This window comes from Panicum virgatum, chromosome 2K (assembly GCF_016808335.1).
Source record: "Panicum virgatum strain AP13 chromosome 2K, P.virgatum_v5, whole genome shotgun sequence".
Taxonomy (NCBI): domain Eukaryota; kingdom Viridiplantae; phylum Streptophyta; class Magnoliopsida; order Poales; family Poaceae; genus Panicum; species Panicum virgatum.
In genome coordinates this window covers 55723570-55744539 of record NC_053137.1, presented here as the reverse complement: position 1 = coordinate 55744539, position 20970 = coordinate 55723570, and the positions used below count along the sequence as shown (strand labels likewise).

The window sequence follows — 20970 nt, the reverse complement described above, 5'->3', positions numbered from 1 at the left end:
TGATGACTGATGAGGGTGAGTAACATGGTCTGTTTATGATAGGATTATCATATTAGGCCCTGTTTAGTTATTTACATGTAAACACAAAAAAACCGTAAACGCATTAAAGTGAAACGGAATCTTACTAATTTGAAGCACTAAATGAAGTCTATTTACAAAACTTTTTGAATGGACGTACTGTAAATCGCGAGACGAATCTAATGAGCCTACTTAATCCATGATTTGCAACAGTGATGCTACAGTAACCATCCGCTAATTATTGATTAAACATGGATTAATTAGCATCATTAGATTCGTCTCGCGATTTACAACCCATCTATGCAAAAAGTTTTGCAAATAGACTTCATTTAATACTTCAAATGCCATCTTTACATCTTTACATCTTTTTGCAAAATGAACTAAACACACCCTTAGCAAAATAAGTAATAGGTTACTTCTGGTAACAACTACTACATCATATTAGAACAATATTCATGTTCAGGTATAACTCTGTTTGGGTGGCTGTGGTTGGTGACCGGTGCTGATTTGCTGTGAGAAAAAAGTATTGCTGACTGACTGGTGGCTGGTGTTCATTTAGTGTGAGAAAAAAACACTACTGCTGGTTGCCAGCACAACATTGTCTTATAGAATTATAGCGTAGAATCGTATGCAAATGATATGTCATTCATTTTTATATTGAATTTTACAGTAAAATAGTTGGATCCCTCTTAGAAGCTAGCCAGACCATCGATTAGGCAAAAAAAAAGAGGGCGACCAGACCTATTTTCAGAGGTGTCACGTGCCGAAAAGAAAAACCCGCTATACGTTGTTCGGTGTCCGAGGCCGCGACTATCACACGTTCTTTTTTCTGTATCAACGGCATTGGCCGTGGTGTTTTACGTGGCTCCCCTACCTCGCTGGCAAAAAGAAAAAAAACATGAAGAAAAAACGTCATTAGGCCAACGCTGAAACTCAAAGCAGCACCAGCATCAGCTGCTGCTAATCCGAACCCAGCGGGGGCTCTGCCGGTAAAGGCCGTGTTTGGTTACATTCAAAAATTTTCACGCACGTTTTTCGAAAAGAGAATCTCGTATGCATGGAGTACTAAATGAAGTCTATTTGCAAAACCTTTTCAGAGATGGGTGTAACTTTTCGAGACGAATCTAATGACGGTAATTAATTGATGATTTGCTACAATGATGCTACAGTAACCATCCTCTAATCGCGCGGTCAAAAGCCTCGTTAGATTCGTCTCGCGATTTACACGGGGGTTGTGGAGGTGGTTTTGTAATTAGACTTCATTTGATACTCTAAATTAACGGTCAAAAATGCTACAGTAATTTCGCGCAAACTAACCAAACACGGCCAAAGGTTCGGCAGGCTGGAGCGGAAGGACGGTAAGAGAAAAATACTATTATCTCACTATGGCCGGAGGCTGGAGTTGAAATGACGTAAAAAGAAAATATTGCAGCGCTCGAACGCAGTGGTTGGTGCTCTTTTGGCGCGTCCAGACTCACTGACACTCCACACTCCAGACCGGGTGACCAGCGCGGTCACGGAGGGCGTGGCCTCGTGGGCCACCCGGTCTGCGCGCGGAGACCCGCTCCATCCATCCGTCCCCACCGCGTCAGCGACCGCGCGTTGCGCTGCTGCGACCTGCGAGCGGTCTGAGCTCAGCCCACCTCAGCTCCGCACTCCCACAGCACAGCAGGCGGTCCGTCGGCCGAAAGCGACCGCCGACGCTCCACCACCAGTGGGGTCGGTGTGGGTCCCACCCCGGACACACGGTGGCAGTTGTTTCTTCGAGTTGGAGCCTAGGCGGCTAGGCCTAGCCCACGCGCGGGGTCCGCGCCGCACGGCGTCAGCATGTGTTTGTTTCACACGCACTCGGCGGGCACGGTGAAAAGGTGAAGGCCTTGTTTGGTTGGCGGTGGAAAAAATTTTATGATTTTTTTTTGTCTATTTGACCACTAGTTAGAGGTATTAAATAAAGTTTAATTATAAAACAATCTCCATAATTATGATACTGTAATATGTGTTGTAGCTAATAAGGACTTTGACCATATGATTAGAGGATGATTAGATGTGATTACTGTAACATTACTGTAGTCATTCATGATAGAACTTGGCTCATTAGATTCGTCTCGAAAAGTTACACTCATCCGTGAAAAAATTTCGCAAATAAATTTTGTTTAGTACTCTACGCACCCATTCGTCATTTCGTAAAAAAAATTTATGGCCGAAGATTCGTCTCGTTTCGCCTGTGCGCGCGCACGGGCAGGCGAGAGGGGAGGCGCCGTACGCACTGTGAAACCTCCCAAAAGGGGAAGAAATGGTTGGCGATGGCGACCCCGACCCCGACCCCGTTTACCGGTGGTAGAGGTCGGCACGGCAGGTCCGTCTACACGACCGTGCATGGCTTTCTGCTGGATCGCCCTGCTCTAATAATTAATGTTACACTAGTACCCGTTCTTTCTCTTCTGCCGGCGACGGATATTAATTAATTAATGGCACGCTCGCGAAAAATATAAGGCAGCGCATGCATATACAGATCGACCACTACACCTTCATATATATACGTACTCGACACAGCCATGTGACCTCTTGTGCCCAAGGAGCAGGATGATCCGCGCGCAAGTGTGGAAGTGGAACAACACAAAGAATACACGTGCGTGCTACGCCCAGCTCACTCGCCAATTTTGATCCAATGATTATTTGGCTCGCGCTGGCTCATCCCTAGCTTTGGACAGCGCTCATCAGTTGCTCACTGATTTGCTGCCATTGATCATTATCAAATGTTTGAGTGAGGCCGAGTAAGTTATTCAGGCGTGTTGGTCAGGATGGGAAGAACTCCAAAAGCTAACCACATGTTTCCAACCGAGACCACAAGGATTTGAAAGCAAAACATTCTCGATTGGCATGCATTTGGTGGGCTCGGCCGCAGCCCCACAGTGTGTTTGGGGTTGACAAGGAAGAAAGATGGACGAGTCGGACTTAAAAAAAGGGAATGCATGCGTAGTCCATCCATATAATTAGGACAAAATTTGATCAGATTATTATTGTACTAGGTAGCACCTCCGGAACACCGCTGCCCATTGCACGGCGGCATCGCCAACTACCCAACAACTCGCCGTTCACCAACGGCGCCGGCAATCATGTTGCGTGGATGAGCAATGCAAGCAACGAGGACATTTATTAATACATACTCCCTCCGTTCCCAATTATAGGTCGTTTGACTTTTTTGACCTCAAATTTGACCACTCGTCTTATTCAAAAATTTATGCAAACATCACTTCTTTTGTTGTGGCTTGCTTTATGAATACAAATCTTCAAAAATAACTTAAACTTGACTATGTTTGTATAATTTTTTTGAATAAGACGAGAGGTCAAATTTAATGTCAAAAAAGTCAAACGGCGTACAATTTGAATCGGTGGGAGTACGTACCAGCTTACCACCAGCTTACCATGCCGCATTAGTACCTGCGTCGTCGTCGCCGCCGCCGAGCTCCGAGCCCGCGTGCCGGCCGACGGCCGGCGTCCGCGGACGACGGCCGGCGTCCGCGGACGAGGTCACGATGCGCCGCGCGGGATATAGGGATCTATATGTGGGTCGGGACTCGGGAATCGGAATAGGAGGGTGGTCATGCTTCACGCGTGTCGCGTTGCGCGGTGCGCTCGCGGCTGGTGATCGATGATCGCCCTCATGGCGTGCGGCGACGGAACCTGGCCGGACCGGGGGGCGAATCATGCCGGCGGCGGGCGGCAGTGGGCACGCGGAATGCGTGTGCGTGCGACAGCCGGCAAGGGAAGGTTAAGGGAGGGAGGATGCCGGGTTGCACGCCACGGGGATGCATGTTCGTCTGTTTGACGCAACGCTCATCTTTATTCTTAGGGCCCGTTTGTTTGAGCTCCAGCTCCGCGCCTCGCTTCCGTACCGGAGAAGCCGGAGCCATGCCAAATGGTGATTTCGATGGAGCCGCTCCAGAACATTTACAGGAGGAGCCGGAGCCATTTTTTACTGCTTTGGTGGAGCCACAAATAGCAGCTCCGTCGCTCCGGCTCCGGCTCTGCGTGCAGAGCTCTCCGCGAGGAGCCTGAACAAACGGGGCCTTAGGTATCTCCGAGTCCGGCGCGGATCGCCCGGCTGCTGGCGCCGCAACTCGTCGCTGGCAGTGGCACCATGTTCATCCAGCTCACCGGGGCAGCATGCCTGCCGTGCTGGTGTCCACTGTCTAGCGTCTAGCTCCAACTACTATCTTCATCAGGCCCAGCACTACTCCGATGCCGAGTAAATCTGGTTGTGCAAACTTCTCTGCCTCCGTTTCTTTCGCTCGAGATTTTTTTTCCTTTTTTTTAAAAAAAAAGAGATTTTCCCCCCCAATGCCATGACGCCTTGGATATGCGTCACGGTCAAGTCAACAGAAGCAGTTACCCTATCTTCACTCTACCGAAAATAGGTGGGCCCCGCTGTCGGCAAACACACCGTCAACACCACCGGGCCCCACTGGTCAGCGGGACGCGCCAAGCCCACCCCGAGACAGCTGAGCGCGCGCCGCCACCGACACGCAGCACCCGCGGCCCGCCTCCCTCCCCGCCTCCTGCCGCGCCTGCGGTTGCCTCCTCACCGCAAGCGAGTCCCCCACCTCGCCGGCCGACTGGGATGGACTGCTGCCGGCACGTGAACCCGTTCCGCGCCTGCTCGGGGCTGCGCGGGCTGGGCTATCTCATGGTGGTGCTCGTCGGCGCCGTCGTCGCCGCCTCCTACTACGCGGTCGTCGTCTACGCCTGGGGCCCCGTGCTCCTCGACGGGGGCGCCGCCGCGGTGGAGGCAGCCGCCGTGCTCGCCGCCTTCCACGTACTCGTAAGCGCCGACGCCCTTACTGCTGATGCCCCTTTCTGTTGAGATCTATTCTTAGTGCGCCGTGACAAATTTGGCAATGGGGGGGCTAGTCGTAGAAGCCTGTAGAGCCCGAGAGATTAGACAAAATCCTGTCTTGGCCATCTATTTTTAGTAATGCTCTGACTCCGAGAAAAGTGCAGAGTTAGATTTGATTTCCCCGGGTCATCTCTTCATCGATCAGATTGGACGTCCACCATCTTGACTGCTTTGAGCTTGCGATCTTGGGATTCTAGGGTCAGTTAAGCTATGCGTGTCGAATGCGCATCTCAGTCATGTGCACTGTGGGTACTGGAATTATGATGTGCAGCTGTTTAGACCTGTACTGTTGTGCAATTGCGAAAATTGATTTGACTTGCGAAGCAACTCAGTCATGGGTTAAATTAATCGTGGTTGACCCAAGGAGTGGAAAGGTTGCTCGGATTGAGCTTGTTGGACACTAAACTAGTTAGCGGCATATTTTTTTTTTGGATGTGGTAACTGATATGTGTTGTTGGAGGCTAAACTACATAACTACAATCTCTGCTCATCCTCAAGCTGCAACTTTGACGTTTCATTTTATATAAATATGTTACTAAATAGTTGTGAAAATATTTTTAAAACAAAAATCTAACTATGCCATTTTCACATAATTTAGCGGCCTCAAAATGCCTTGTTTTTCATTAATTTAGCGGCCTCCAAATACCTTGTTTTTCATATTAGTGATCAAAGCTAGAGAAGTTCGACTGCATGTTTCTTAAGCATCATGTTTCTGATTGGAACATTAACTAAATACATGTCAGCTTTTTGAGATATACGAGGTAAACTAAATGGCAGCTTCCTTGAAAATTTTGGGGTTTAGTTTTAATTTGAACCACATACTTTATACTCCAATGAAATCTCATCCAGAGTCCAGATACCTGCTTACGTATTTAGGTTTCAGTTCCAAAAGGAGAAAATTGACATTAGGTTTTCCATTCGGTGTTATTTAGGTGAATACACATTTCTGTAAGTAGAGCTGAATGCTGATGCACATGGAGTGTCTAGATTCTAATTTCGTATGCTGTATTTGAAGTTTTAAATCCAGCATACTGCAATCCTCATCAAGGATCATGGTGCCTTCATGACTACCAAGGAAGCTATTGTCGAGTTTGCAAATTTAATTAGCTGAGTATATCTGAATAAAATCCATTTTGAAATATACCACAATTGGATTTGCTAACTATTTTCCTATGTAAGGCCTTTTTTGTTGTTCTCATCAAACAGTCAGGTAGTATCCTTCCTTTCATCACCGGATAGCAGGCTTTTACGTTGAAGCTTTAGCTCAGTTACATAGAATAACAGGGCCTTTAGAACTGTCCTTCACTTCTTGGTTATCTTCTTTGGTATAGCTGCTTTGGCCCTACCCTCACTGTATAGCTCCTTTTTTTCTGTCGCGTACACCTTTTCTTCTATATTGTTAATGTAAATACCAGTACCACTGTAGGGGGTTTCCTGCTATTCTCTCTGAAAAACAGTCTGGTAGCAGAGAAGTCAAACTGCACTATGTTTTTTTGACATCTTATTTGTATACTTAATCTTTTTTTTTTTTGCTTTAGAACTGCTATTTGCTCGCACAAATAAGATGTTCCAATTCCTAGATTCCACGTTGGGAAAAAACAACTTTTTTTTTCTTGTAGAGTTTGTGAGAATATTTCATTTTGGGCATGGTAGCTTTGAGTTATTATATTTTTATACTTTCCAACATGGGCTTTAAAATGAGAAATACAAATCATGATTATATTTGATTCTGTCTTGCTTAAACTTCTTCAGGGATCTTGTTTCTTCTGCAGCTTGCAATGATTATGTGGTGCTATTTGATGGTTGTTTTCACGGATCCTGGTTCTGTACCTGAAAACTGGAGACAGGATGCCGAATATAGTGGGGATCCTGGTTCCTCTCCAGAGGAGCATGGAAGTGCACCTAGATATTGCTCTTGCTGTCAAAATGCTAAACCTCCCCGCTGTCATCATTGTTCTGTCTGTAAGTCATGTTTCCTGTTGAATGTTGATGGCAGCTAATATTTCAACTTATGGCCACAGTTTGAAAAGTTGCAATCGAACCTTTGATTTTGTTCATTAGTGAGTCTTTTATCAAAATCACATGTTAATAGTAGTTGTGATAGTTATCTGTATCTACATTAACTTTTTTCTTTTGCACTGTTCAGTTTTTCAGTTCCTGGTCTGGATCTTCTTGTTGATGTTTCTTGCTATGATTAAAAAAAACAAATGCTGTCAACTTTCTGCAAAATATTTAGTAGCTATAGTTGCATTGGATATTGTAAATCTACCAGATATAGATGCATAACCAAGAAGCACTTTTATTTTCCTCTGTTTTATTTGCTTGGCTGAGGGTCTGCTATCTTCCTCACCTTTATTTTTTTTTGAAACAGCTTATCTAATTTCTATTGCATCCGTTAGATGTCATCCAGTCCTTCACCATGTTCTTGTTTTAACCTTTTCTTTTCACTATGCAGGTAACAGATGTGTGCTTAAAATGGACCATCACTGCATTTGGGTAGTGAATTGTGTTGGAGCAAGGAACTACAAGTATTTTCTCCTTTTCCTGGTACAATGGAATCACTTCATATGGCGTCCCTTTTAGTATAAACAGAATTTCATTGGTGTCCTCGGTTAGGCGTCCCTTATAGCATAGATATAGGTAACAGAACGTGTTGCAATGTTTCAAAAAAAAGCATCACAAAAATCATGTATGTAGTGTAAACAGAGTTGCATAAATCTGCGCAGATTCAATTTCAAACGTGTGTTTGTCATCTCTTTTATGTTGAAAGTTATTTGATCCTCCTGCACCTGCAATAAGGAGCCCGTCTTCAAGTTTAAGCATTGTACTTGTTTGATTGTTCTTGCAAACATGTAATGCATAATTGACATTACTTTTATGGTTTGGTTGTTCTTGCAAATATACAATAATTACGTGGCAACACTTCTGGTTCTTAGTTGACATGCTGACCTAAACATTAATGGTATACAAGCGTGCAAGCTTTTTTTGCTGCTAGATAAATTTGTCAACCATTGGCAAACAGCCCTTAAAGTCAAGCCCAGGCTTGTACTTAGAACAAAAGAGATATGACTGTTTTTTTTTTCTCGAACACACATGTTTTATTTGCCTATTACCTCCCCTGTAGTGACAGTTCTCTATTTGCCTGTTTAGATACCTCATTTGTTGCTACGTGTTTCTGTTAAAGTTCATTTTCTGTCGCATACAGGTGTATACATTTGTTGAGACAGTGTTGGATACCTTGGTACTACTTCCAAACTTTATTGAGTTCTTTCAAGATGAAAGTAGGCGTTCCAGCTCCCCTGGGGATATTGCTATTCTATTTATGGCTTTTGGTAACCCCCCCCCCCTCCTTTGTGTAAGCACTTACCTCAAAGGTGTGCGAGTTACTCAGCTGGTCTTTATTGCAGTTCTCAACTTAGCATTTGCGCTGAGCCTTCTCTGTTTCATTGGCATGCATACATCTCTCGCTATGAGTAATACAACTTCTATAGAGGTAATTCTGGGAACATTAATGCTCATGCTTTAATTTGTTTTGCACAATTCACACATTAAAGATATGTATTGATGAAACATCAAACTTCGTCAATCTGATTACCTGTTAATTTGGAAATTGGTCAAATATGGTAATCATACTGCAAGATTCAAATGACAGTATTCATCGAAGGAAATTGTAGAGCTCACACAAAAGGTTTATAACTGTCCAATCATTTTAATTCAGTCTAAATTGTATAGCATCAGTAATTCAACACTACATTCCAGTAGACTAATAGCTTGTTCCCTTGATGTCATTTCCAAAACAATACAATATGATTGTGTTGGATCAAAACTTGTTGCAGGTCTACGAGCGAAAGAAGTCAGTTTCATGGAAATATGACCTAGGATGGAGAAGAAACTTGGAGCAGGTAATCTTTATTGCACATTCATTTGTCTGATCTTTATATCGTGCGTCCCGTATGTAATACAGGTTCCTGCAGGTCTTTGGCACCAAAAAAGTGTTCTGGTTCGTTCCCATGTACTCTACAGAGGATCTGCACAACATCCCTGCGCTTCGAGGCCTTGAGTTCCCCACTCGTTCTGACGCAATTGTCTAATCGCATATGATGTCTAGCATCAGTGTGTTCTACTCCCTCCGTTCCAAATTATAAGTCATTCTAAGAATCTTGAAAAGTCAAAGTTTTTCAAATTTAACCAAATTTATATGACAAGATAATAATATTTATGATACCAATTAAGTATCATTAGATTCTTTGTTAGCTATATTTTCATAGTTCACTTATTTGATGTCATAAATCTTTATATTTCTTTCTATAATTTTGGTCAAACTTTAATATGGTTTGACTCTCCAAAATTCTTGGAATGATTTATAATTTGGAACGGAGGGAGTATGACATAGGGCCGTCTCACCTGTAGATTATTGGATTTCTGTACAGAAATTTGTTAATCTTTTTTTTTGGTATACAGAAACACACATGTCTATTCTTTTTTTACACTAGCTGTAAGAACCAAACAAAGATCCACTTGATCCTCTTAATTCTTTGTTGACTTATTAAACAGTTTCAAATTTTCACCCCTTGCAGTTACCCTAGAAAAAATTGCGTAAAAAAATTGCAGGGGTACTCATTGTCTCACGTTAGCATGTTTAACAGTGCCCTTTCATTTGAAGTTGTTTTTATTGGATGACACGTTACAGTGTTCTATTTTTTTTTCTTTCGGTGGCAAACGATATAAGCTTTGTCTTTTTGGCAGCGGTTAAATTTCTCTCAAAACAAACCCAAAAAAATCTGGCCTGCCACAGTCAAAATAAAAAAACGAAGCAGGCTCCACGGGCTTGGTACTCTCGGTTCACCACGTTCTTGCTGACAATGGGGTTCACCGAGGCTAAATCTGACACGTCTCTCTTCATCTACCGCCGTGGGGATGAGACGGCATATCTGCTGCTATATGTCGATGACATTGTGCTCACAGCTTCCAGTCAACAGCTGCTTCAGAGTGTCATCTCCTCTCTGCAGCAGGAGTTCGCTATGAAGGATCTCGGTCAGCTACACCACTTCTTGGGCGTCACTGTTGAGCCTCGCCCGTCTGGTCTTCTCCTTCACCAGCGGCAGTACGCCCTCGATATTCTGGAGTGGGCTGGGATGACTGATTGCAAGCCCTGCTCCACTCCAGTCGACACTCAGGCGAAGCTGTCTGCTGATCTGGGTGATCCGGTGGCTGATCCTACTGCCTACCGGAGTCTGGCCGGTGCTTTGCAGTACCTCACCTTCACCAGGCCGGACCTCACCTACGATGTTCAGCAGGTCTGTCTCCACATGCATGATCCCCGGGAGTCACACTTTGCTGCGCTGAAGCGTCTCCTCCGGTACGTCCGTGGCACTGTGGACCTCGGCCTGGTACTTCACCGCTCGTCCTCTGCTGAGCTGGTAGTCTACACCGACGCTGACTGGGCTGGCTGCCCGGACACTCGTCGCTCCACCTCCGGCTACGCCGTCTTCCTGGGCGGCAACCTGGTTTCCTGGTCGTCTAAGCGGCAGCTGGTTGTCTCCCGCTCCAGTGCCGAGGCGGAGTACCGGGCTGTCGCTAACGGCGTGGCGGAGGCGTCCTGGCTACGCAGCTCTTGGCGGAGCTCCACAGCCCGCTCACCAAGAATACGCTCGTCTACTGCGACAACGTCAGCGCCGTGTATCTCTCCACCAACCCCGTCCAGCATCAGCGGACGAAGCACGTGGAGATCGACCTACACTCCGTGCGCGACAGAGTCGCCATCGGCGATGTTCGGGTACTCCATGTCCCGACTACCTCCCAATTTGCTGACATCTTCACCAAGGGTCTACCCTCCTCGACCTTCTCGGAGTTTCGATCCAGCCTCAACGTAGTCGGTGGCTAGTTGTGGCTACGGGGGGGGGGGGGGGGTATTTGCCCTTTGTACTCTCATCTTGTCCAGTCTTGGATACCGCTGCGTCGGTTGTTCAGACTGCGGGGGGTGTTGGAGTATATTGAGCCCATGTGTATAGAGGCCCATCTAGGGTTGGAGGAATACAGCAATTATTCCCGTCATTACTAACTTGTCTGCAGTGTTGTGGAGCTGTTAATAGGAGGATTCATGTTATATCTGTGTTTAAGGACCTTTGGAAGAACTATCACATTTCTCCAATAGTGTTTCTGCTTTTTAAATCTACATCCATATAAAAATTTCAAGTAATTATCTTTGGACTGACTGTGTTTCAATCCATCCTATCTCGAAATAAAAATAAAACATTGTTTTGGTTTCTGAAATGAAGTTTTATTCTTCCCTACAGGTCTGTTCACAAATTGCAGCTCAGCGTGCAGCCAAACCCGACCTTGATAAACTTTATATTACAAAAGAGAGCTCGACAGATCCTGTCGATCAGCTCTTTATGGATACTGCTGTTTACACTCGTAATCGTTGTTTCCGTTTGGCTTTCTCATCGAAGTCTGGGAAGAAATCGTTTCTTGTGCCTAGCAGGCGCTTCAAATGCAAGGAAACGGTGAGCTCTTGATCACACATTATTTTTGTTATGAAGTAAATACACTTTTGAGTGCCAAAGCTAAACTGATCCTGTTTATTGATAATTCCCTCTTATTGTTTTGCAATAGTGTTGTCTAAATGTTTCTATGAGTCCTTTTGCCTTAATTCTGGGCCGCATCAGACATTTCAGATAGAAGTTTGCACTTCTGTTTCTATGCTTGCAGGAATATAAAACATGGTCAGTAGATGCAGTATTATAATAAAATATTAATCTCCGGCTTCCTGTTTCTTTCCTGTTTTTTTTATGTTATTATCTCTGTCATGCCAGCAGTCAATAGTCTTCTACATATGTTATTCTATTGGAAAGCATATGTGATTTTTATATCTGTATCACTATTGCAATCTGACATTGTATCTAATTGTCACAGAATGATAAAGATGTCTTTATGGAGTCACTTATTTGCAGATTGGATGATAACTGTGATAAACTTTTGATATGCAAACTGGACTTGGAATGCAAGAAAACATTGCATTTTGACTCTGAATTCAGTATGCCTCGAGTAAGTATTTGCAATTTTCATCAGAGCATTATTTTTTTCCCTTCTAGTGTACTTTTCTGAAAATAATCTGCAACTACTGAACTTCAAAGTATGACTGACTTATTGAAATCATAATGTTATATATATTCCCTATATGTTTCCTACATCTATATATAAGACAAATGTGAGATCCAAGGCAAAGGTACTTCAGTTGCCTGAGGGTTATGGATCCTTTTGTTTAACAGCAAACATAGGAAAAAGATCTAGAAATCACTCATCAATCAAGAGATAAATAGAACATACGTGTTATGCCCCTTATTTGTGTGGGGCCAGTAAACTAATAAAAAAACAGCCTGAAAAGGCCAGAGCCTGACCATGGCTGATTTTGGCTTCATTAATCTTGAACACTGTGTTCAGAACTTGTGCATATTCTAGTTTGAAAATTTGAAATTATGTTGGTGCCTACATGATGTTATATACAGCTGACCTTTTTTACTATCCTTGAGAGGTACCGAAGTGCTCTGCATTTTTTTCTCTTAAGAAAATGAATCAAATTTTAGCATATGCTAATTTTGTATCTATCTTTTCTGTATTTTGCCATGGCCAGATTCAAGGAAGGAACAAGGAACCCATTGTTACTTATCGAAGCGATTTTCCTCATGAATACACCTATGGAAAATCTCACTTTCCAGCTTTGGATGGTTTTATTGAGTTTATTGCTTCTTTGGGAAATGTTTCAGGTTGTCAGCCTTCCTTGTAATTTCCTTTTTTTTGCGGGTCTCGTATTTATCTTTTTATTTGCTCTGATAGTCGTATATTTCTAATGTGTGTTTATTTATACTCCAGAAGATGTTTTGCCATGTTTGTTGCCTTAGACCTTTTCGAATTTTGTAATGGATGTTCATGTGCATAATCATGTTATAGAACTTAGTTTTACATTATAGCAGTACATTAGCTGTGATATAGCTTCTTTCTGTTCTGAAGGCTAGGAATGGTAAGCTCTCAGGTTTGTTTTCAAATATTAGAATTCCTCGAATATAACTAATGCATACCACTTTTAAATGCAAATCTGGCCGGGACACTGCTGTGCATTCTTGTAATTAATTGCAGTTACTTGAATACCTCCAAAATTTTGTGGAGTCAGATACCTGAATCCAAGTTGCATTCCATCAGATTCAGATGTATCCATGTCCAGGTGACATCTTGTCCAATATCTTTGCTTTATTTCCTTATTCCTTTTTGCCAAAACTGGATCAGAGTTGGATTTGGATACCTTTGTGTCTCCAAATACAGACTTGACTAGAGCTGGCTTGTTCTCAACTTCGTCATTGTCTGTACCTAGGGCTCCTAAAAAATCTTCTGAGGAATGAAAAATGTTGATCAAATAGTATATTGTATTGGCATGTTTCTACTGTATTTGGATAATGTAATGTTGAAGGCAAATAAATCCTTCATCCTATGATGTGCTACTTTTCAATAATGGAATAATTGGATATATATTGTTACCTGAAACATTGATGCGTTCATTTCACTGCAGGAAAGATTCGATCCTGGTACTGGTTTTCACAGTATGGTTTGATGATCTATAGCATGTCAAGGAGCAGGTACTGTGAGCATATTGGAAGAGAGCATAAGAGCAATCATGGTAACAATATTAAAAAGAAGCAATAACAATTTTTCCCTGCAACATCAACTGTTTCAACTACTGTGCTATTTCTTGCTCACGTTAGCTAATCACCAGTTATGTCAAATGCACCAGTGATGTACATTGTTGATATCCAAAGAGCAGCGTACTACCAAAAGTGTTACGACCCTGATTGTCAAGGTAAGCGAGGAGCATCCGTGTATTGATTCTCAGTTCACAGATTATCTGTTTTTTTTTTTCATAACATCAATGCTTCGGAGTAGGTTATCGTTCTCCATTGCGTCCTGTACCCTGGGATGTGATGCCTGAACTTAGCTCTGTAGTGGAGTCAGCCAAGACAGAATATCAGGGCAAAGTTCTAGAAATCAATTTAGACGACAGCAGCAGGAACAGGTGTTATCTGTCTGATGGTAAATCTGTCATGGAGAGTCATGAGGAGGATCCCGGATGGTGGGAAGAAGCTGTAAAATTTGCCGATAGCATCGAGAATATCGAGCACACTTCTGACCTCTGTACCTTGGTTAGTAGTCCTATTGGTTCTCGGTTGTTGATTTTGCTGTGCTCATTCTGCCCAGCTGTTATGGCATACTTTCCACGTATTTGCAGGATGATGATGATGATGCTGACTTCTGGATGGACGCAGAAAGGATTATGGAGCAAATTGAGGAACAAAAAGGATCCCAGAGCAATACATAGGGTTTCCGGCAGTCGCATTGCTACTGCGCATGTCCATGCTTCGGAGTAGGTTATCGTTCTCCATTGCGTCCTGTACCCTCAACGGCGGTGTAATGTAGAACATAGAATATTCAAATAATATTTATGTTAATAGAGAATTGTAATAATTAGTGACAAACTTTGAAAATTGTGATGTGGAAGCATCCAAAAGCTGATATTTTTCTGCCCAAGGGGGAATTGGACTAAAATGAAGCACTCCTAGCCAAATTACGGGAAACACCCTGGTACAAGAGATTTTAACTCTGTTTGTTTTAGCTTTTGGCCGATTTTAAAGGCTCAATTTTGGAAAATCCAAATATCCATGACTTCTAAAATCGAGAATCCAGTTAATTATGGATTTTGGAAGTCTAGAAGTCATGGATTTTCTAAAATTGAGCCTTTAAAATCGGCCACAAAACGTAACTTTTACTTACACAACCATAGATTCCCTTCGCATCTTCATCGCTGGCGACTCCGGCCATCGCTCTAGCCTGGTCAGATCCACCTCCTTCCTCACCAAGGATGCTGAAAGAACATCGGCGGTTCTGTAGATGAGGAAGGGAGGGGAAGAACTCACCCGCCATGTTAAAAGAACGCAATTTCCGGAAGTCATCCATTGACTGTGACGGTGTAGGTTTCTTGTAGACGGAAGTTAGCAGTGACGGTTATGCTATGGCAACGGTTGGATCCCAAAATGAACGACCCAGATTTCGTGGCGGGACAATAAACGGCTGTGGTCTAAGCGGCGCGCAGCAGGCCTATCTTCTAGCTCGGGAATCCCATCCTCCTCGGCTCGGCCATGGCGCGCCTGCTGCTGCTCTTCCCGTCGCAAGCGTGGGTCGACCCCGGCCGCCTCCTCCTCCGACAGGCGGAGCCCTCGTCGGTCTCCAAGCCTCCCGCGCGCAGCCACCACGGTGGTCGCGTCTTTATCGCCCGCGCCGCTGAGCGCGCCTTCGGGCCTTCTCCCGCCGGAGCTCGCCGCCTCGGGCTCCTCTCCGCTGTCCGCCGTCGCCCTCGTCCTTCCCTCTGCTGGAAGGAGGGCGCCTTTCTTGGTGAGAAAGCCCAGCTTGTAGGGATTTCCGTACGGGCGGAATGCTAGCTTCTTTCTTTTGTTTGGAAGTCCTTCAGTATTTTGGACTACAGAGTTCTGTTCCATTTTTAGATGTCTTTTATTCTTCCATGAAAGTCACTCATAAGGCCGTGCAATATTCGTTAGAAATGCTCGTCTCAATAATTCAGTCTTTAACTTGACCATGATGCCTGCTAATTCTAACTACAAAATGGAATGAACGTCTGAGAATAAAGGGTGGGCTGTAAATGTTTAAAGAGTTTTTTTATCGTAATTAAAGAGTTAGAATGTTGCGCAAGTAAAGCGTCGTTTCAAAGCTTGCATTGGTACGCCTATGTGCACAATGGATGCTTCTTTTGTTGCTCTTATCTTCATCAACTCGAATAACCATTTTACACCACCATGTCTTAGCTTCAATCCAATCTTAATTTGGGTTTGTTTCTTTGTTGCTAAGGAAGGCAGATCACCAACCAGAGGAGTCATTTTAGCTTCAGAAGATCTAGATGGTTAGTTCCTACCAAACATTTCCCCAAAAAAAGTTGCATATTGACCTCTTATTATAAGCATTTCATTGTTTTGAAACTACATATTAATGGTGTGCTGTTTAAATGAGGATAATCTCGCTTGGTACTATGATTGTAAATATATGCAAACGAGGCTAGCAATCTGATCCTATGATTTCTGTTTTTTTTATTGTACCTCATGAGCAAATGACAAATAGATAAAAAACACACTCACTGGTTAGTAACATCTCAGAAAGGGGAACAAAGAAGTTTGACAAATGGTGCTAATTCAGCTAATGCGGATCTCATATTGCCCTTAGAATGGGAACCTAGCTAGTCTCCTTGGCATTTGATTATTTACCGAAATTTGAATGGCAAAACCTGCCATTTAACATATTTTGCGAACCGCGTAGAGTTGTATAAGGTGTTATAATCACTTCTCTCCAATTTTTTTACTGATAAATGCTGTTTGATGTTCCTTCATATACCAGAAGCTTTCTGTCACCCTTCAGACAAGGATAATAGGAGAAGCAGGGATTTGCTTCTGCAATACAGTGCACTTCCATGTTGCACTACAGTTTGGTTAAGTACTGCACAATCAGCACAGTCTAGTGTGGGAACAAAGTTAAATATGGTTTATGAGGTCGGAGAGCTGTTTGAGCTGGGAATTCAGCTGTCTTATCTTCTCATACTACTTGGTCTACTTGGAGCTGGTACATTTTTTGTCATTCGTCAGGTTCTCATTCGTAGAGAGCTTGATCTTTCTGCCAAAGAGCTGCAAGTAAGCCTCTCAAAAATTTGGTTTTGGTTGCACTACAATATAGAGCTGACTTTTGCATTTAAAATGCTACAGAAATGACGTGACCCTGAAGTGTAAAAATTTGTTTTCATATAGATTCTGCATTAAATATTGGCAGTGTGGATTAGAAAATAATACCATATCTTCCTTCTGTACCACTACCAGAATTCTTTCTCCATCTTAAACCTGACTACTCCATCCATTCTTTTCTATTTATCTTACTCTAAAAAGAAGGGAGTGCCTCGTTTAGGAAGAAGCGAAGTTGCATGCTGTTTTGAAATTGTAGTACTTTAAATATGTATTGACAAGGACAAAATTTGTATTATTTAGAAATGGAGCTGATCTATTCCATGATCATGATTAAAGTATGTCATGCTAAGAGAAGGTCATTGTTTGCACTGATAGAGGCACTACTGGATAGAGGTGGTTCGCGATGGATGATTCTTAGAACATAATAAAATTGCCATCAAATTTCATAAGCTATTCTAATTTTCATATTTACATCTTATAATGATCTTTCTTGCGATTTGCTAAATCTCACCAACATAATTACTAGGAACAAGTGAGAAGTGGTGATGCAAGTGCCACAGAGTATTTTGAGCTTGGAGCAGTTATGCTACGGAGAAAATTTTATCCAGCCGCTATCAAATATCTGCAGCAAGCAATTGAAAAATGGGACAGAGATGAGCAGGATCTTGCGCAGGTTAGTTATCCTCAACTACTTGGTAATATTTTCTGCATTTTAGAATCTAGCCAATGGCATGTATGCATTCTGATATGCATCTGAACAGTTTTGATTGCATTGTTGATATGTTATTTTGGTTTGTTTAGTTAATCACCATAAGCTGTAGAATGACCCTTTTGTGGCACCCAAGAACTGATGCTCTGTAGTCTGTAGTCAGTTTATTTTCTTGTTACTCATTAAAAGAATAAAGCTAGAAGTATCCAATAATATATACAGGCTGATCTTGTTATGAAAACACATATGTGCTGTGGTCAAAGTTGATTGTGTTAGTACCAGTCTTTAGCAAGTAAACTAAACAACTATATGTAAAGAATGTGCAGCTCTTTTAGGCACAGATGGCTACTTATACAGGTGGAATCATACTCCGTGTAACATGTATTACTTATCCTGATATTGTAACCTGAGTTAGGTACAAAATTCATGCTTATGAATTAAAAAACAGTATATAATCATGTCCGGGAAATGCCTCATTTCACACGCGGCTTTCTCAGACACTTTTGCTTTGTTGGTCAGGTGTACAATGCCCTGGGGGTCAGTTACAAGCGGGATAACAAACTGGACAAGGCAATCCAGCAGTTTGAGAAGGCCGTGGAGCTCCAACCAGGCTATGTGACCGCTTGGAATAACCTAGGCGACGCGTATGAGCAGAAGAAAGACCTGAAGTTGGCCCTCAAGGCCTTTGAGGAGGTCCTCCTCTTTGATCCCAACAACAAGGTTGCAAGGCCACGCGTGGACGACCTCCGGCAGCGCGCCAACATGTACAAGGGCGTGCCTGTAAAATCTGAAAAGCGATAGCTGTATTCCCTTTCGGGGGTAAAATTGTGCATTTTTTCAGTCCCTATTGCAGAATAGTAGTTCAATTTTTGAACGGTAGCATTTGTAAACATGATGAGAAGCTGTGGTAGCCTCGGAATGGTCCCTGAAGGAAGGCAGATGTAATATGCTTATCTTGTTGGAGCAATGCAGAATGTCCTGTAGGAGCCTGTGATTGTGTTCGTCTGCTGATGTGCTGCAAGATGGAGGTAGGTTAACTGCAAAACGCCGGTGAGGCGGTGAGATGCAAGGTGTCGTCCGGGGTTTCTGATTTTCATCTGAGTCTCGAAGAAGCTACATATCTGTTTCTTAAATCTTAATGCATAGTTATAAGTGGTTTTTGGGATAACCTCCCACCACCGATTTCTGAACTTCCGTTGGTTCACATTGCACATAGGCTCCTAGAGCATTGAAGACGGCGGGATCCACCACCACCACCTCACCGCCGGCAGCAGGTCTGAACCACAAGCCTTGCTGCAAGCGACGACGTCCCACTCCTAGCCGATCGAGTCTGTACGCTCGTACCGGATCTATGTTTCTCCCCCATTGAAACAGTCAAGTGTTGGCAGACACTATCCGTAAGGCGATTCCCGACCCCACAACGTGTGGTGCGCGCCCCGCCCAAAATCCGCTCCCCCGCCGCTCCACCACACTCGCCCACCCGCCGTCGCCGTCGCGCGCTCGCGTCGCGTCCCTCCCTCCGCCGCGCGTCTCCCACACAAAGCCGCCGCCGCCGACCCAGGCCACCCACCTCCCGCCTAGCTCCTCTCCGACCAGAGCACACGAGCCGCCCGCCGCGTGCCACCCCATGGCCACCGCCTGCCGCTTCGCCGCGCCGCTCGGCCTCGCCGCGCCGCCCCGCGGCCGCGCCCCCGCCGGCGTCGTCGTGGCCGTCGCCCAATGCGGTGAGAACACCTTCTCGACCGCCGGTCCAGTCGCATGCTAGTGGTTAAGCGTTGGTGGTTAGCCAGCTCCCAGCTAGCTTACAGCAGCGTCCTTTTTAATCAATAATCTGTCTGTCAAGCAGGTTCCAAGGTCTCGAGAGGCGTCGCCGTCAGGGCGACGTCCAGCGGCGAGGGCGCGACGGAGGACGTGCCGGAGATCGTCAAGGCTGCCCAGGACGCGGTCGGCATCCCTACGCCCTCCTCGTATTAGTTTCCTTTTGATTTGCTGCTGCGCAATGTGCGTTACCGTGAGCGTTGTCTCTAGGCAGTGGGACAAAGTTGAGGACAAGTACGCCGTGGCCACCATCGGCGTCGCCGCCATCGTCGCGCTCTGGACAGCGGCAGGAGCTCTCAAGGTACAGGGAGAAGACGACCTAAATGTTTACCTTGCTTGTTCTTCAATCTTCATTTGTGTGCAAATATGTCAAGTTGAAAACATGCTCTTCTTGCGCACGCAGGCCATCGAGAAGCTTCCTCTCCTGCCCGGTGTCCTTGAGATTGTTGGAATCGGCTATACTGGGGTAAGTTCGAAGCATTTCTACTTGCATAGATTCTGTTGTGAGTTATAACTAGTGATGGACATGGACTCGCCTTTTATGAACATCTCTGGAATGTGTTGCTGCAGTGGTTCACATACCGCAACCTCGTCTTCCAGCCGGACAGGTGAGACACACTGTTCTTGCAATCCTTTTTTTACGTTACAATACAACTTGGTTCTGTAATCCACCTTTCTTCTTCTACCAAGACCATATTGCTGTTCCTTTTCTCTTTCTGAACCCTACAAAAAAAAATCACAAGTAGGAAGTAAACCGGCCGTGGGATGATTAAGTTTCTTTTTTTGACCTACCAAATAGCTTATCTTCTGAACTAGTACACTCTTCAACTAAAAGATACAGGCCTTGAATTGGACTAAATTTAGTTTTCCAGGACTTAGTTGTTGACAATATGTTTTACGTTATGTCGTGACACAAATGATATAACAGTTTTATGCTTAATTCTACTAAAAACTGCTTTAGGAATATTGTTCTAAAGAGTTCAGTCTCTTATACAAATTGCTGTGCTATGAGCTTGTACCTCACCAATTATCTTCTTGATGCAAAGACAGTATTTGTTTTTAAAGAAGAACCATATTATTGCTACTATGCTTGCATAAAAGAGGAACTAGCTATAGTTTGGTATATTTTCTAATGCTTATCAAGTGTTGTGTGCTGATGAATTACAGGGAAGCTCTTATCAGCAAGGTCAAGAGCACTTACAAGGAGATCACCGGGAGCAGCAGCTGATCAAGCATCATTTACTAGATGGATCGTTCTGTAATCAGATGCTAGAATTGCATCTGCAAGCACTGAGCTGCCATGCAAGTGAAAGTGCTAACATTTGAGACTGGATCCTGTACCGTTTCTAGTCCTCTGACTAAGTCACTAAGTCAGAGAGAAACCTCTGCTGATGAGCTAGTCTTTTTGCTTATTTTGTAATATTTATAACATATTTCCAGTTCCTTTGCAGACTACTGCACATTCTGAAGTCTGAAGCATTTGTGTGGGATTAAAGAGGACATTGATTGGCTCGTTGCTTTTTAAACAATGCAGAGTTATAATCTTTTGGCTGAATGTTTTTGCACCAGCATTGATATATCTTCTCTCAAGAAAGAGCATTACTTTTTCTTTCTTTCTTTCATGGGAGACAATATGGCTAGAAACTGAACTTCAGCTGAAGACTCGTCAAAGGCGACCACCAGCTAATTGAAAAACAAGAGAATACAAATTATCCAATCCTACAATGTTCTCACTACTCATT

The 20970-nt window shown here is 43.8% G+C and overlaps 4 protein-coding genes and 1 long non-coding RNA gene across 8 annotated transcripts; 4 read left to right on the top strand and 1 right to left on the bottom strand.

The window, feature by feature from the left end:
* The first annotated feature begins 4502 nt into the window (after positions 1-4502).
* Positions 4503-9482, top strand: LOC120687226 (probable protein S-acyltransferase 12). The gene is made up of 7 exons (XM_039969222.1): positions 4503-4840; positions 6688-6877; positions 7371-7462; positions 8121-8247; positions 8323-8408; positions 8752-8817; positions 8890-9482. The coding sequence occupies exons 1-7, from the start codon at positions 4640-4642 to the stop codon at positions 9004-9006; spliced, it is 879 nt and encodes a 292-aa protein (XP_039825156.1). The 5' UTR covers positions 4503-4639; the 3' UTR covers positions 9007-9482.
* Positions 9483-10841: 1359 nt separating this feature from the next.
* LOC120687251 (DNA-directed primase/polymerase protein-like) lies at positions 10842-14555 on the top strand. Of its 3 annotated transcripts, none has more exons than XM_039969247.1 (7): positions 10842-11421; positions 11831-11962; positions 12549-12681; positions 13479-13586; positions 13701-13766; positions 13850-14106; positions 14196-14555. In XM_039969247.1, exons 1-7 carry the CDS (start codon positions 11188-11190, stop codon positions 14280-14282), a joined length of 1017 nt encoding a protein of 338 aa, XP_039825181.1. In that variant the 5' UTR covers positions 10842-11187; the 3' UTR covers positions 14283-14555. The 3 variants fall into 3 exon arrangements, 2 of the variants coding, with proteins under 2 accessions (XP_039825181.1, XP_039825175.1); XM_039969241.1 differs by having other exon boundaries at positions 10847-11421; positions 14193-14555; XR_005680677.1 differs by lacking the exons at positions 10842-11421; positions 11831-11962 and having other exon boundaries at positions 12546-12681; positions 13052-13586; positions 14193-14491.
* LOC120687277 lies at positions 12707-15017 on the bottom strand. The gene is made up of 2 exons (XR_005680686.1): positions 14735-15017; positions 12707-14542 (listed from the first exon to the last, which is right to left on the bottom strand). It is a non-coding gene; the product is annotated as an uncharacterized LOC120687277 (long non-coding RNA).
* Positions 15018-15049: 32 nt separating this feature from the next.
* Positions 15050-18411, top strand: LOC120687234 (tetratricopeptide repeat domain-containing protein PYG7, chloroplastic-like). Of its 2 annotated transcripts, XM_039969228.1 has the most exons (5): positions 15050-15352; positions 15828-15875; positions 16364-16653; positions 17228-17374; positions 17930-18411. In XM_039969228.1, exons 1-5 carry the CDS (start codon positions 15100-15102, stop codon positions 18209-18211), a joined length of 1020 nt encoding a protein of 339 aa, XP_039825162.1. In that variant the 5' UTR covers positions 15050-15099; the 3' UTR covers positions 18212-18411. The 2 variants fall into 2 exon arrangements, with proteins under 2 accessions (XP_039825162.1, XP_039825167.1); XM_039969233.1 differs by having other exon boundaries at positions 15112-15352; positions 15824-16653; positions 17930-18399.
* Positions 18412-18882: 471 nt separating this feature from the next.
* Positions 18883-20799, top strand: LOC120687269 (protein CURVATURE THYLAKOID 1B, chloroplastic-like). The gene is made up of 6 exons (XM_039969259.1): positions 18883-19134; positions 19257-19354; positions 19443-19529; positions 19632-19694; positions 19799-19836; positions 20396-20799. The coding sequence occupies exons 1-6, from the start codon at positions 19038-19040 to the stop codon at positions 20454-20456; spliced, it is 444 nt and encodes a 147-aa protein (XP_039825193.1). The 5' UTR covers positions 18883-19037; the 3' UTR covers positions 20457-20799.
* Positions 20800-20970: the final 171 nt, after the last annotated feature.

What these genes read in the sequence shown, in the direction of transcription:
- LOC120687226 (XM_039969222.1), top strand. Translation starts at nt 4,640, where the DNA reads ATGGACTGCTGCCGGCACGTGAACCCGTTCCGCGCCTGCTCGGGGCTG. An exon ending in CTGTCATCATTGTTCTGTCT is followed by an intron (nt 6,878 to 7,370) that starts GTAAGTCATGTT and finishes TTCACTATGCAG; the next exon opens with GTAACAGATGTGTGCTTAAA. An exon ending in GTAATACAACTTCTATAGAG is followed by an intron (nt 8,409 to 8,751) that starts GTAATTCTGGGA and finishes AACTTGTTGCAG; the next exon opens with GTCTACGAGCGAAAGAAGTC.
- LOC120687251 (XM_039969241.1), top strand. Translation starts at nt 11,188, where the DNA reads ATGAAGTTTTATTCTTCCCTACAGGTCTGTTCACAAATTGCAGCTCAG. An exon ending in GCTTCAAATGCAAGGAAACG is followed by an intron (nt 11,422 to 11,830) that starts GTGAGCTCTTGA and finishes TAATTGTCACAG; the next exon opens with AATGATAAAGATGTCTTTAT. An exon ending in TTCTTTGGGAAATGTTTCAG is followed by an intron (nt 12,682 to 13,478) that starts GTTGTCAGCCTT and finishes ATTTCACTGCAG; the next exon opens with GAAAGATTCGATCCTGGTAC.
- LOC120687234 (XM_039969228.1), top strand. Translation starts at nt 15,100, where the DNA reads ATGGCGCGCCTGCTGCTGCTCTTCCCGTCGCAAGCGTGGGTCGACCCC. An exon ending in GAAGGAGGGCGCCTTTCTTG is followed by an intron (nt 15,353 to 15,827) that starts GTGAGAAAGCCC and finishes TTGCTAAGGAAG; the next exon opens with GCAGATCACCAACCAGAGGA. An exon ending in ATGAGCAGGATCTTGCGCAG is followed by an intron (nt 17,375 to 17,929) that starts GTTAGTTATCCT and finishes TTTGTTGGTCAG; the next exon opens with GTGTACAATGCCCTGGGGGT.
- LOC120687269 (XM_039969259.1), top strand. Translation starts at nt 19,038, where the DNA reads ATGGCCACCGCCTGCCGCTTCGCCGCGCCGCTCGGCCTCGCCGCGCCG. An exon ending in TTGGAATCGGCTATACTGGG is followed by an intron (nt 19,695 to 19,798) that starts GTAAGTTCGAAG and finishes GTGTTGCTGCAG; the next exon opens with TGGTTCACATACCGCAACCT. An exon ending in CTCGTCTTCCAGCCGGACAG is followed by an intron (nt 19,837 to 20,395) that starts GTGAGACACACT and finishes GATGAATTACAG; the next exon opens with GGAAGCTCTTATCAGCAAGG.